Source organism: Molothrus aeneus, chromosome 16 (genome assembly GCF_037042795.1).
Source record: "Molothrus aeneus isolate 106 chromosome 16, BPBGC_Maene_1.0, whole genome shotgun sequence".
In the NCBI taxonomy this organism is placed as follows: domain Eukaryota; kingdom Metazoa; phylum Chordata; class Aves; order Passeriformes; family Icteridae; genus Molothrus; species Molothrus aeneus.
The window spans coordinates 13637601-13650685 of NC_089661.1; the positions used below are offsets into that span (position 1 = coordinate 13637601).

At 57.0% G+C, this 13085-nt stretch overlaps 1 protein-coding gene across 1 annotated transcript; it reads left to right on the forward strand.

The window, feature by feature from the left end:
• Window positions 1-773: 773 nt before the first annotated feature.
• On the forward strand, window positions 774-11496 carry NATD1 (N-acetyltransferase domain containing 1). The gene is made up of 3 exons (XM_066560723.1): window positions 774-910; window positions 7347-7465; window positions 8168-11496. Exons 1-3 carry the CDS (start codon window positions 814-816, stop codon window positions 8282-8284), a joined length of 333 nt encoding a protein of 110 aa, XP_066416820.1. The 5' UTR covers window positions 774-813; the 3' UTR covers window positions 8285-11496.
• The last annotated feature ends 1589 nt before the right edge of the window (window positions 11497-13085 follow it).

The window sequence follows — 13085 nt, forward strand, 5'->3', positions numbered from 1 at the left end:
CCGAGCACAGGCCAGGGCAGAGCACAGGGCACAGGCAGGGCAGAGCCAGGCACAGGGCAGAGCCGAGCACAGGCCAGGGCAGAGCACAGGGCACAGGCAGGGCAGCAGCCCAGGCCCTGCTGCAGAGCAGCCGGCACCGCGGGCAGCCCCAGCACAGCGGCCCCGGCCACCCAGAGCAGAAAACCGGTGCAGGGCCAGTAAAGGACCAGTAAAAACCAGTATGGGACCAGTACAGAACTGCTACAGAACCCGTGCAGAAGCAGTACAGATCCCAAGCAAGACCAGTACAGAACCAGTGCAGGACCAGTACAGATACCAAGCCAGACCAGTACAGAACCAGCACAGAGCCAGTGCCGGACCAGCACAGAACCAGCACAGAACCCGTGCCGGACCAGTACAGAACCAGCACAGAACCCGTGCCGGACCAGTACAGAACCCGTGCCGGACCAGTACAGAACCAGCACAGAACCCGTGCCGGACCAGCACAGAACCAGCACAGAACCCGCGCCGGACCAGTACAGAACCCGTGCCGGACCCGTGCTGTTCTGGCGGCCGCTGGTGGCGGTGCCCGCCCGCGCGGGGGCGCCGGGCGCTGGCTGCGGTCCCCACGGCGGTGGCGGCGTTGCCCCTTTAAGGGCCGCGCGGCCGTACCAAAACAAAAGCGCGGCGCGGCCATTGGCTGCGGGGCGGGCACGTGCCGCACAGCTGGGGCTTCCTGCGGCCGGGGCCGCGCCGGGCCCGCCCGCGTCTCCGCTCCGGCACCGACGCCGGCACCGATACCGGAACCGACCGCGGTACCGGCACCGGGCCGCCATGGCGCACTCGGCGCCGCTCGGCCTCCTGGAGCAGGGCTGCCCCATCCAGGTGGAGCACGATCGCAAGCGGCGGCAGTTCACCGTGCGGCTCAACGGTAAGGGACGGCGCTCGGGGCTCCCCGGGACGTTACCTGCTGCCCTCCGCCCGCGGTTCCGCCTCGCTGGGGACACAGATTCCCGTTCCTTTTCAGTTCTCGCTGTGCCCCCCCCCCCCTTCGCCCCCCTCCCCCCGTCTCTCCCCCCATTTCCCTCCCCGTTCCTCCCCCCTTTTTTCTTCTTGTTCCTCCCCTTTTTCCGGTTCTCACCTATTTCCCCCGCTCCCTCCTCCTCCCGTGCCCTGTGTCCCGCTGCGCTTTCCCCCGTACTCTCCACCCTGCCGCGGTGTGACCCCTCCAGTGCCTCCCACCCCCTCCTACCCCCAGAACCTTCTCCCAGGGGAGATGTGGGCATCGCTCGGCTCCTTCGGCTGGGGCCGGGCTGTGGAGCCCGATGGTGGCACGGGCAGGTTGGGGGCACTGCCTTGTTGCCCCCCAGCAGGTGCCTGTGGGGGATGTGGGGGTGCCAGCTCTGGGGACATTCCTTCAGGGAAACCCCTCGGGAGCTCCAGCAGGGTCTGTGCCGCGGTTCTGTAGGACCAACGACATGGATCCAAGCTGCCACAGCCACCTGTGGAGCTCTGGTGACACAGTGACCCCCGAAAAGCTCTGTCACATATTGGGTGGAGTGAACAAAGGAACAAAAAGTAGATGCCACTAAAATTTCTCTGTGGTGCACTGATTCTTTCCCAGCCTTCATCTTGGTGGTTAATTACAGATATTCAACCATCCCAGCATCTCTTCCCCATCCATTTGTTATGATGAGAACTACTCTGGGTATAGAACTACTCTCGATACAGAAATTGCAGGGTAGCTGCCTTTAAAAAAAATAAAAGTGTAGTTCAGAAATCATAGGGAATGCAGGAGGCTTTGTCAATAAAACAAGAATAGTCCAGATTTTATTTTAGACTTTTCTTCCTCCCCCCCCACCCCATTTTCATTTCAACCACTAATTACAAAGTGCAGGCTGGAGCTCGGCAGTGGTGGAGCGAGGAAGGAGGAGACGGGTGCGGAGAAAACAATTTCACCAACTGCTTATTTCAGCCTGAGATCAAACAAGATCCCAGGTGCCGGGTCCCCACTGCCACCAGCAGAGCATTGTCCCAGCCAGTGAAGTTGGTGTGTGCAGGAAATAGAGGGGACAGCCAAGGGTCAACAATTATTAGGGAGACATAATCTTTTATTGTGGTTTTCTGGATAAAAGCTCTGGCAGCCACACCACGGGCCCAGCAGCATTTGGTGGCTGAGCAGGGATGAGTCGTGACTGGAGAGGGTGAACTTTGAGAGGGAGAAATTCAGCTGTGGGAGTCGTGTGTGAATCAGCACAGAACCTCCTGATTCAGGAGGGGGTCCTGGAGTCACAGAATCCCAGAGTGGTTTGGGCTGGGAGGATCCTAAAGCTCATCTCATTGCAGCCTTGGGCAGGGACACCACCTGTGTGTCCAGACATGGACCAGGTTGCTCCAAGCCCCATCCAGTGTGGCCATGGCCTCACCCAGGTGAATCCCCATGACCAAGGTTGTGTTTTCTCTGGGAGCTCCGGGAGTCTGAGCCCTTTTTTGTGAGTTCAGCCACGCCAGGCTGAGCAGTGCTGTGCTGGTGTCTGTGCTGCTGTGCTGACTAACATCCACGTGGAGTGGGTGACCCACCTCTCCTCCTCCTTGTTAGGCCCTTGCTGGTAGCAGCCAAGCCCTGGAAGCTGCTCAGGAGATAACATCTCTGTGGGAGTGCATGGCTGGGTGTTTATTTCCTGCACTGCTCTTTGTCCCTCCTGGCATGATGAGCATCACTGGTGTGGAATGCCCCGGGAGGTTTTCCCTGCAGCAAGCAGGGAATGACAAGAAATGGGTCAGACACAGATTTTGGCATCAAAGTGACGTCCATGTCCCTCAGAGAGCACTCTTGTCCCGTGTCACTGAGAGATGAGCAGCACTTTGTGGGCTCCAGGGTCAACTTTCCTGTGATGTCCTAATTTCTGCTAAATGTCAAGTGTGGATGATACAGCATGGATGCACCAGGCACGTGGACCAAGCAGCCAGACTTTGACAGCTGGTGGTTTATGGTGGTGTGATGCTGGGTAGAAAACTTTGCATGGTGATGAATTTCTGGAAATCCCAGGAGCAGGAGGCTGAGACAGTGAAAGCTGTGAACTGGTTGTGAAAGTGTTCATTTGCAGCATCATCCTGTGTTTGCCTCTGCGCCCCTGTGTGACCTCGTGTCAGGACTTCCTCCTTGTGCACAGGGAAGATGAATTGCACTCGAGTTTTCTGAGTTTTTTGGGGCTTGCCCTGTCTTCCCTTTCTCTGCTGGTTCGTCCCCTCTCTCATTGCTGCAGTAGCTGCTAAATCTCTGGTAGGAACAGCTGCTTCATTTGAACACGTTCCCTTTTCCCCTGCATCCTAAATGAAGGAGCATTTAGAAGCTGAAAGTAAAGCTGATTATAACCAGACCTCACTGAGCCTCGTTATCCCTCGAGAGGAGGGCAGAGAGACGCCCAACTGGATTTGTAATGGGTTAGGATGTGACTAACAGCCTGAGCCAGCCAGAAACCTCCCTGTGCAGAGACTCTCTTGGAAAACATCAATTTGTCAAAGCTAAAAGCTTCCATGGGAATCATATAGGCTGGTTTTGTCAGGAATAGTTGGGTATTTCTTTGAGTCTGAGATGAAATTTCAGCTCAAAACAAGAAACTCAAAGGGACCCCCAGTGCCAAAGCAGTTGGCTGGTTGGTCCAGCTGCTGGCACAGATGTTTGGGGCAGGGGAAGAGCTTTTAGCAGCAGCTGCTGTCTCTTCTTGATGCCCATCACACCCATCAGGCTCACCACGAGCATGGAGCAGCTCCAGTTCCTCAGGGATGCTCGGGCTTCTCACACATTCCAGCTCCAACACTTCTGCTGGCTGCGGCACACCACACTTCCCAAACCTCCCACTCCTCCCCAGCTGCACTAGGGCAGGATTTTGGCTGGAAGCTCCTGCTTTGCCCACTGCTGATCTGAGTCTCAGGAGCTCCTTGTCCAGGAGCCCAGGCTCAGGTTTATTGGGAAAACTGGAGCAGGTCATGCCTTGGAGCTTTCCTGCCTGATGGGCAGGTGCTTTCAGGAGGGGAGAAGGTGCTGAGTTTGCAGCAGGGACCAGGGGATCTCTCACCAGGCCCTGCATCAAAGACATCCCCACTCCTCCTGTGCCACAGGCACCCCCAGAGAGCTCCTAAACAGGAAACTGCTCCAAGCCAGCCCCCCCTGCTGCCCCTCCTGCCAGGGAGGCCCCTCCACGAGCCCTGTGCTGTCTCCTCTCTGGCTGTTGTGCTCTGTTGTGTTTTCTCTCCCTAGTAACGTGCCAGTAGCTCCCTGGGGAGTGAGGCCAGCCCATGGCAGGCAGAGCTCCAGCCTGGGATGCATGAGCTCCTCAGCACTTCTTGTCCTCTCAGCCCACCCCACACACAGCTTTTGCTTTTGTTTTCCCCCACTGTTTGGCTCAGCAGCAGCAGACCTGAGCTGCCTCCTGCTGCTGGGACATTTGTTCTGTCCCCCTGCTCCCAGGGAATGGCTTTGAGCAGTGTCCAAAGGGGGCTGGGGCACAGAAATTGGCCTTGCAGGCAGCAGCCAGGGCCCTGCCCTGGTCCTGGGCACACAAAGGGGTGTCGTGGGCTGGGGTTGGTGCAGGGGACAGGGACAAGGGACAGCCCTGCAGTGCTGCAGCCTCCCCTTGTTGGGTACTTTGTGGATGCCAGGAGAGGGGGGCAGTGAAGGATGGGCTGGGCTGGGGGGTCTGTGTCCTCCCAGATGCCTGAGGTGTCCCTTCCTCAGCTGGGCTGGGACTGGGCTCTCTGCTGTTCCCCCAGGCTCCTGAGCCACCCAGCCTGGGCACTTGTGTCTGGCTTCAGGGCTGAGCCCACCACTGCTCCTGGTGCAAGCAAACCTTCCATGGAGAGCGAGGTTACAGCTGCTCCCTTGCCCAGTTCCCAGAAGAGCTTCCCCTTCCCTGTGGCCCCTGGGAGGGGGTGAGCAGGGCACCAGCTGTGCTGCCATGGCTGCCATCCTGCTCCTCTCTGGCTGTGCTGATTTGCATCGACTCCACTTCCTCAGTGTCACTGAGTCAAACTCCAGGGCAGGCTGTCTGTGCCCAGCTGTGTGCAGGTGATAAACTCCTGTCCCAGAGCCCAGGGGTGGCACAGGCTGGCAGGAGGTGTCTCTCATGCCATGTTCTGGGGGGGTTTCTGCTTGTGCCCCCTCTCTTTGGGGGGGATTGCACCAAACTGGGGCTGGAAGGGTCAGCACAGCCCCCCCACCTGCTCTGGGAGCTGCCCCCATGGCCAGGGCAGCACACAGCTCCAGGGTTGGCTCTTTCCAAGCCATGGCTGGGACCTGCAGGGCCCACACCACACCCTGAGGCACGAGGGTCCTTGGTTTTGGGTGCTGTGCCACCGAGGTGTGTGGATGTGATCGTGCACTTGGCTGAGCTGGGATGTTTTTCTGAACTGGGCCCAGTTTCCAGCAGCACTGACTGTTGTAAAATCAGGCTGGTTGTAAAATCCTCTCTGTGTGTGTTCATCTGTGCCCTGGTGGCACTCTGCAGCTCCTGTCCTGGCTGGGTGCTGCTGTGGTACAGGGAATATCCAGGAAAAGCCTGTCCAGGACATGTCTGAGATCCTCCAAACACTCCAATCACCTCCTGCTTTAAAATGCATTTGTGTCTTTGATACTTCTAAACAGATAATATGTTTTAAAGTGTATTTAAAGAAAAAAGATCTTTTGTTCTGTGGTCAATTTAGTTTTAAACTCCTCAAAGCTTCAGGCAGAGGCTATGGAAAGTTTTAGCCTGGGAGGAGAGTGGGGTGGAAGGGCTGGAACGAGTGAAAGCTGCTGCTATAAGATCATTTTACAGCCTTTGGTGCTGCCAACTCTGCCCTTGCCACCCCTGAGAGCTGCCACCAAATGCTCTGTGAGGGTGAGGGCACCTCATGCCCCAGCCTGGGCAGGTTTCCCTCCAGGTCTGTGCTGCAGGAAGGGCTTCACCCGCTCCCTTGGCTTTTTTGGGGTGCCTGGATCCACATGGAGAAACATTGCAGTGCTCCCTCTTTTCTGTCTGGGGGAAACTCAAAGCTTTTTGGTGAGCCAGAGCTGAGAGGGGCAGGACTGAAGCCTAGAAATACTTGGGGGAATGGCAGGGAGGGAAATTATTTATGTCCACCCAAGAACAATGTTGGCACAAGAAGGAGTGGGCAGAAACCAGCAGGAATAAACTCGGGCTGGAAATGTGAAGGTTTCCATCCAGTGTAGGAGAATGGAGTGTCTGCATAAAAGGAGCAGGAATAAAAGCTTGAGCTGCTTCTCTGGAAACACAAAATTCCAATGGGCTCCTTTCTAGTTTCTCTTGAATACAGGGGTGAGGCAAGCTGGGCTGGAGTTGTCAGTGCAGTGAAATGGAGGGTACTGAGCTCAGCTAAAGCTCATCCTGAATGCAGGTGAACTTTGCAGCCCTTCAGCCTTAAAAAAACATCAGAGAGAAGTAAAAGTTCCCATTATTTTAATCAAACTTGTCTCTTTGATTGGGATCTTGCATTTCTGAAACTCACTTTTAAGCACAGAAACTCTCTAGAAATGAAACATTTGCTTTTGCACTGAAGGCTCAGTTTCTGTGGATGAAACCAGAGGGCTGTTCTGACTCCTCTGATTTATACATGAGCTGAAACTTCTTTTTTCCTGTAACTGAGCTGCTGTGAGAAAGGTCAGGCTGTTGAAACAGGAAGCCTGTGTGTGTGTACATGTAAATTTATGTGCACAGCCCCCCTTGCACACCTGTGTGTGCTTTCCTGTGTGTTTGTGGGATTCATCTTTCCCAAAACATGTCTAGACAATGCTGCAACACCAGGCCAAGGAGTTTTGTCCTGTTTTATGTGCCACAACAAAAAAAAACCCCTGTGCTGGAGGAGAAATTAACTGGCTGTTACCTGGGTCAGCTTTGTTGGTTTTCCCCCTCTTCTTTTTACTCTCCCCCACCATCAACACATCTCCTCCCTCCCCACAGCTGCTTTCCCACCCTAAACTTGTGTTGCTGGCATCACTGATTCAGAGCTGGGTCAGAAACCTGCTCCTGCTCCAGGGGCATGGAAAGGCCTTGGGGGGACCAGTGAGGACATCCAGGTGTCACTGAAAGAAAAGCCACCACTGAAACCCAGCACCAGAGCCATTCCCGTGGCATGAGGGATGACGTAGCAGTCCCAAAACTGCCTGTCCTGCTGGGGACATCCCAGCTCTCAGTCCTCTGTCCCATCCCCTGCTGGGGTCTCTCTGGGGACATCCCAGCTCTCAATCCTCTCTCTCATCCCCTGCTCTGGGTTCTCCAGGGACATCCCAACCCTCAATCCTCTCTTCCATGCCCTGCTGTGGGCTCCCTGGTGTCACCCCAGCCCTGTCCCCTCTGTGCCACCCTCAGGTTGCCACGACAAGGCCGTGCTGCTCTACGAGTACGTGGGGAAGCGGATCGTGGACCTGCAGCACACGGAGGTGCCGGACGCCTATCGAGGGAGAGGAATTGCCAAGCACCTGGCAAAGGTACAGCCCCCCAGAAGGGCAAGGTGCCCATCCTGCTGCCATCCCAGCTGTGGGTAAAGATCCTGGCTGAACCGGGCCCTGTCCTGTTGGAATTGCGTGTGTGCCTTGTGGGAATCCTGCTGTGATGGGAGATGGGGTGGCTGGAGGGGCAGATGGAAATCTGGGCTCAGACATTCCTGGGTTTTGTGGCAAGAGGAGCTGGGTAAGTGTCAGCAAATCCAGCCACTCCCCCAGGTTCAGCCCATTCCTCCTCTCAACAGAAATCCCTTGTGCAGGGGCTGATGGCTCAGCTCAAGCTGGACCCCTCCTCTCAGACCTTCACTGCCCTCATGAGCCCTCTGCCTGCTTGGGCTGTGAGGGGGAGCTGGGGAGCCATGAGCACAACAGCGGGGTGCTGCTTTGGGGTCCAGCTGCTCCCTGGCCCTGTAAGCAGGGACAAAGGGATGATGAAGGTGGCCTTCACAGGATGGCCTGTGTCACCTGCAGCACAGCATCCACGGGGCTGGATGTGCTGAGGGTTAAACTGGGGACTCTGTGCTGAGCTGGTGGCTGTGGCAGGACAGCTGTGCCTCTGCCTCCACCTGCCTCACACAGGGGGTACCTGAGGGACTCCTGCTGCTTCCCCCATCTGGGTGAGGGGTACAGGACTCCCCTGAGGCTGGGGGTGTTGGTTGTGACCCATCTGATCTGCACTGCTTGCAGGCAGCCCTGGACTTTGTGGTGGAGGAGGACCTGAAGGCGCACCTGACGTGCTGGTACATTCAGAAATACGTCAAGGAGAACCCTCTGCCGCAGTACCTGGAACATTTGCAGCCTTAAGGCAGGACTGCTCCCTCACCAGCACACCTGGCCCTGACTGTTCAAGGCGGCCTTGGCTTCTCTGCAGTCTCAGGAACCCCCTTCCCACACTGGCAATTCCCGGTTTTTTAGCGTGTCCATGCGGTGTGTGAGTGAGGGCACCACCTCCTCCTCCTCTGTGCCCACGTGTGAGCATGGCCACAGCCCCTGGGCCAGGCTGCTCTGGGCACACAGGCTGCCCACCAGTGCTTTTCCCAAGCCAGGGGATAGAAGAGGGTGAACTTTCCACCAAACTCCATCACAAGGCCAGGGCATGACTTGTTCTGCACCTCATCCTCTCCCCCCTGCTTGGCAACAGCTCTGAACTTGCTGGGGGATGTTGGTTAGGGCTGCTCATGGGCTACCAGCCCCCCTTTGCTCCTGGCAGCTGGGGAGATGCTGTGGATTCAGCTTTGTGGGACAGAGGGAGGTGCTGGAGGAGCCCCAGCCCTGTGTCAGGCTCATCCCCTGCAGCACCTGGTGGGCACCAGGCCGTGTCCAAGGCCACCTGCAGTACATACCAGAATGTGTGGACCATGGTGGCACCTCAGGGGCTTTGCTGCCCTGGCTGTGGAGACACTGGGATGGTGACACCCTCGAGGCTGGAGACAAGAGCCGTGTGAGGAGTGGACTTGGACTGCAGAGGCAGTGGCAGAGTCTGTGCAGAGGAAGAAACATGGCTGAGTTGCAGATGCTGCTCCCTGGAGATGCCAGCTCCTGCCCAGCTTGTGTACAGAACCCAGAAGTGGCATCCCAGAGGGTCATGGATGGTTATTCCTGTCTCCCTGCCCTTGGTGTGGGCACAGCCTGCTCAGGAGAAGAGACCAGCCCCACAGCCAGCCTTGGCCTGAGCAGTGAGGGACATCCCAGGGCACCAGAGTGGTTTCCTGCAGCTGAAGAGGAAGGCTCCCTCCATCTCCCTCTCCTCCATCTCTGCATCCCTGTCAGTGCCCCAGATCAGCCCCACCAGGACATCCTGAGAGCAGCAGGGTGAGGCCTCCAGGACCTGCTCCTGGCCCATCTCCAGGGTTCAGTGCTGGAGGTGCTGCATCCATGTGGATTCCAATGGCTCCTCCTTACAGCCTTTGGGAAGAAGCCCTGGCTCATGGCATTACCTGTCTGCTCAGGGCCCCCTCACAGCTCCAAGCTCAAGGCACTGGCAGCATCGTGGGGACCTTGGCCAGCAGCAGGAACACCCTCATTTCGTGCTCTTCCCTCGGTGGATGATGATTCTGTAGCACAACCCAGCATTGCCACCCTCAGACGTGGAGGTGACACCACGATGGCAGGGCACTGCCAGGTTCCAGCTTGCTGCCAGTCCTGCCTTGCCTGCATTTTCCAGGGCCTGAGCTACACCTCAGAGCATCTCACACTGAGCTCTCAGGATTTTGGAGCGTCCCAAGGCAGAGCTGTGGTGAGGGAAAGATGTTTGCAACACTCCCAGCCCTGAGCAGCCACTGGGGGCTGCAGCCAGGCAGGACATGGAGAACCTCTCACCTGGAGACCAAACCCAGGCCTTGCTTAGCTCAGCAGGGACTAAAGTTTACAATCTGTGCCACGGAGTGACTGAAGCCCCAGGTGAGAGGCAGCTCAGCCCTTTCCCAGAGCCCAGCACAAAATCCATGGCAGCAAAGGCAAAAACTCCTACAAACTTCTCTCCTGGTTGGGGTGGCCAGAGATGGAGACCCTGTGCCAGGATTTCAGCCTGAGCTGTCCCTGGCCACCAGCTCGAGGGGAACCCTTGCTGCCTGCCCGTGCTTTTGGGCTGCCCATCACCAGCACAGCACAGCACAGCCCTCTCAGGCTTCCAGAACTCCCAACCTCCATCCCTGCCCTGCACACTGCAGGCTGTGAGACCCCTGCCCGTGCCCACCACCTGTGCCAGGGGGCAGAGCCACCTCTGCCCTGTGCTGCTCAGGAAAGGCTTCAAGCTCAGCCCTGCCTCTGCTTCATTTCTGCCCTCCTGCTGCTTATTTCACCCAGGCTGTGACCTTTAGGGTGGCTTCGAGGGACTGGGAAAGGGTGACAGGTAACAAACTAAAGGGGCTCAAGAAGAAACGTGGGCTGCTAAATGTTCCTTCTTTAACATGCACAACACACTTCAACACATAGTTACAGGAGCAAGGCTGGCTCTGGTACTGCTGTGATGGCTGAACCATCCCTTCTCTTGATTCCAAGGTGAAGCTGAGCTGTTTTGTCCCCTGGAAGCCAAGATCAGACACTTGTGTCTGTGCCACAGCCGGGCTGGGTGCGATGCTTGAGCTCTGTCCTGCTTTAGTGCTCATTTCCACTGTGAGCAGTCTCCAGCAGCCCCCTGATGTGTCAGCTCAGTGGAGGGTGTGCTGTGCTCACTGTCTGGGCAGAGCCCCATGCCCAGCCTGGCTCTGGAGCCCCTGTGCTGCTCTGGCAGGAACCTCGAGCTTCCCGGCGCTGGATCCCCGCAGCGATCGCTGCCTTAACTCAGCACAGCTCCCGGTTCTGCTGCTGCTTCCTTCGAGGTGCTACAACCCCCTGGTGTCTGAGCTGGCAGAGACCTGTGCCAGTGGCTGTGCCAACCATTTCTCTACTGTGTCCCTGCTCTGTCCGTCCCAGCCTCCCCTCCTCCTCGATGCCAGTGAATAGCAATACCCGCAGCTCACCAGCGATGAGCCCACGGTGCTCCTGTGACCCTGCATGGCTGGGTGGGACCTGCCTGGGGGTCCCTCGGTGCTGGGTAACCCTTCCCTGCCTCCCCACCAGCTGCCTTTTCCCAGCTGGTCTCTGCAGAAAGGAGCTTGGAGTCCTGTGCTGCCCTTTGGTGCTGATTAAGCCTGGAGGAGTTTGGGATTTTGGACTCTCCCCGGGCAACAGGAGTGTGGAAGTGGTTTGGTTGAATGCTGAGCTCCCCAAACCCGTTTGAACTACAGACCTGTGGTGGGTGGGGGAATGCAGGTGGCTGTCAAACCTGCTTCCACAGCCCCCAACTTGAAACACCCCCTCCCTCATCCGCTCTCCAGCGTTGTCTTCCTCTGTCCAAGGTTTCCGTTCTGTTGGATTCGGTGGTTACGATGTGCCTTTCCTTCTCAGGACCTGTTACAAACGACCTTTCTGCTCTTGTTTTTGTTTAACATTTATCTTGATCCCTCCCTCTGTCATACTATAAAACATGAACATAATGCATGGAATACAATACAATAAAAGTGTGGCTTAACTGAGCTGCAGTGGCTATGCTGTGCTGGGGGACCACATGCTCCCACTGCAAAGGATCAGTAGGTAAGGGGTGAAATGATTGTGTTTTGAGATCACAGGGCTGGCTGACCTGGTGATGACTGTGCAGAGCTCAGGGTGAGCAGGATCACAACTGGTTCCTCTCCTTTGCCAGCTGATCCAGCCCTGCTCACCTTCACCATTCCTCCTTGGGATTTCAGGCCAGTCTTTGGGAGTTGTCCTGCAAATGAGCAGACACTCAGTGTTTGTGTCCACTGCTTTAAGATGGCTATATATCCATTTGCTGTGCTTGTCCAGAGCAAGGTGGGCAGGCAGGTGACTCAGAGGGACACAAGGCACTTCCCTCCTGGAGCCAGCACTCCCCAGGGCTGGGAGCACAGCCTGGGCCCTCAGGATCCTAGCAGGGCATTTGTGTCAATTCCCAGCACTGTGAGAAGGCTGCAGAGGCTGAGTTTGGATAACTCAGATTGCCAGGAAGGCTGGTGTGGGGAGCAGTTATGATTTGATCCAGCGTGACAAGCTGCCCCTGGGCTGCAGCAGGAGCGTGGGGTTTGCTGCTCCCGAGGGACAGCACGGCCGGTTGGGATCTGTGGCCGGGCTGTTGCTGGTAACACACTCTGTTTACATTCCACATTCCACACAGTCCGTGCTCCGGCGTGTCCCAGCCCTGCTACACGTTCTGCCGGGCTGGGCACGCTTCCCAAACACCTCCTTGTTCCTGTGACTGCAGCCTTCACCTCCCCCGAAACAGCTGCCCCCCAAAACACAGCTGGGAGGGCAGCGCTGGGGGAGGGCCTCGGCATGCCTGGGGAGGTGGAGGCAGCCAGGGGTTTGTTCTTACAGTCACATTACATCACTTGGGAATAATGCTGTCAGAAAGAGGGTTTTTGTAGGAACAGGAGATGCAGAGGCAGCGCTGTCAGGCTGGAGGAGGGCTCTGAGAAAGGAGGGGGTGTGGAGCAAGGAGCTGCTGTTTGATAAGGAAAACTTAAAATTCCTTATAAAAAGGCTCCTCTTCTGGGAGGAATCCAGCCCGGAGCAAGAGGGAGCCCTGCAGAGGCTCAAGCACCCTGGAGAGACCATCCAAGCACAAAACCTTCTGATGGATCCACAGGAGCTGGGAAACCTCTGGCAGTACCAAAGCTACACTGCAATTCTAGAGAAGCGTTTGGTATTCAATTTTATATTGAATTAATGATCTTGAGGTCTTTTCCTAAGTGATTCTGTGATTTATTCCTCCTCAGAGATGCAGCAGGGGAGTCTCCCCATCCACTGCCCCTATTTCGAGATTGATTCAGGGGGCGAAATTCACCCCCAAACCGCACCGCCTCTTCTTCCAGGGAAGTGCTGCACAGGGGATCCTCCATCCCTAGTCTCTCCAGGGAAGGAGCCCCCTGGGTTTTTGGGATCAGGAGGCGATGCTGAACGGCGCCCACCCTGGGCAGCCACATTTCCTCACGGCGGGGCCGCGGGGCAGGCCGGGACTCGCCGCCGCGCTCCTCCCACAGGCTGGAGGATCCCGGGCGGCGGGGCCGAGCCGAGCCGAGCCCCGCGGAGCCGCTCCGCCGCCGTTGAC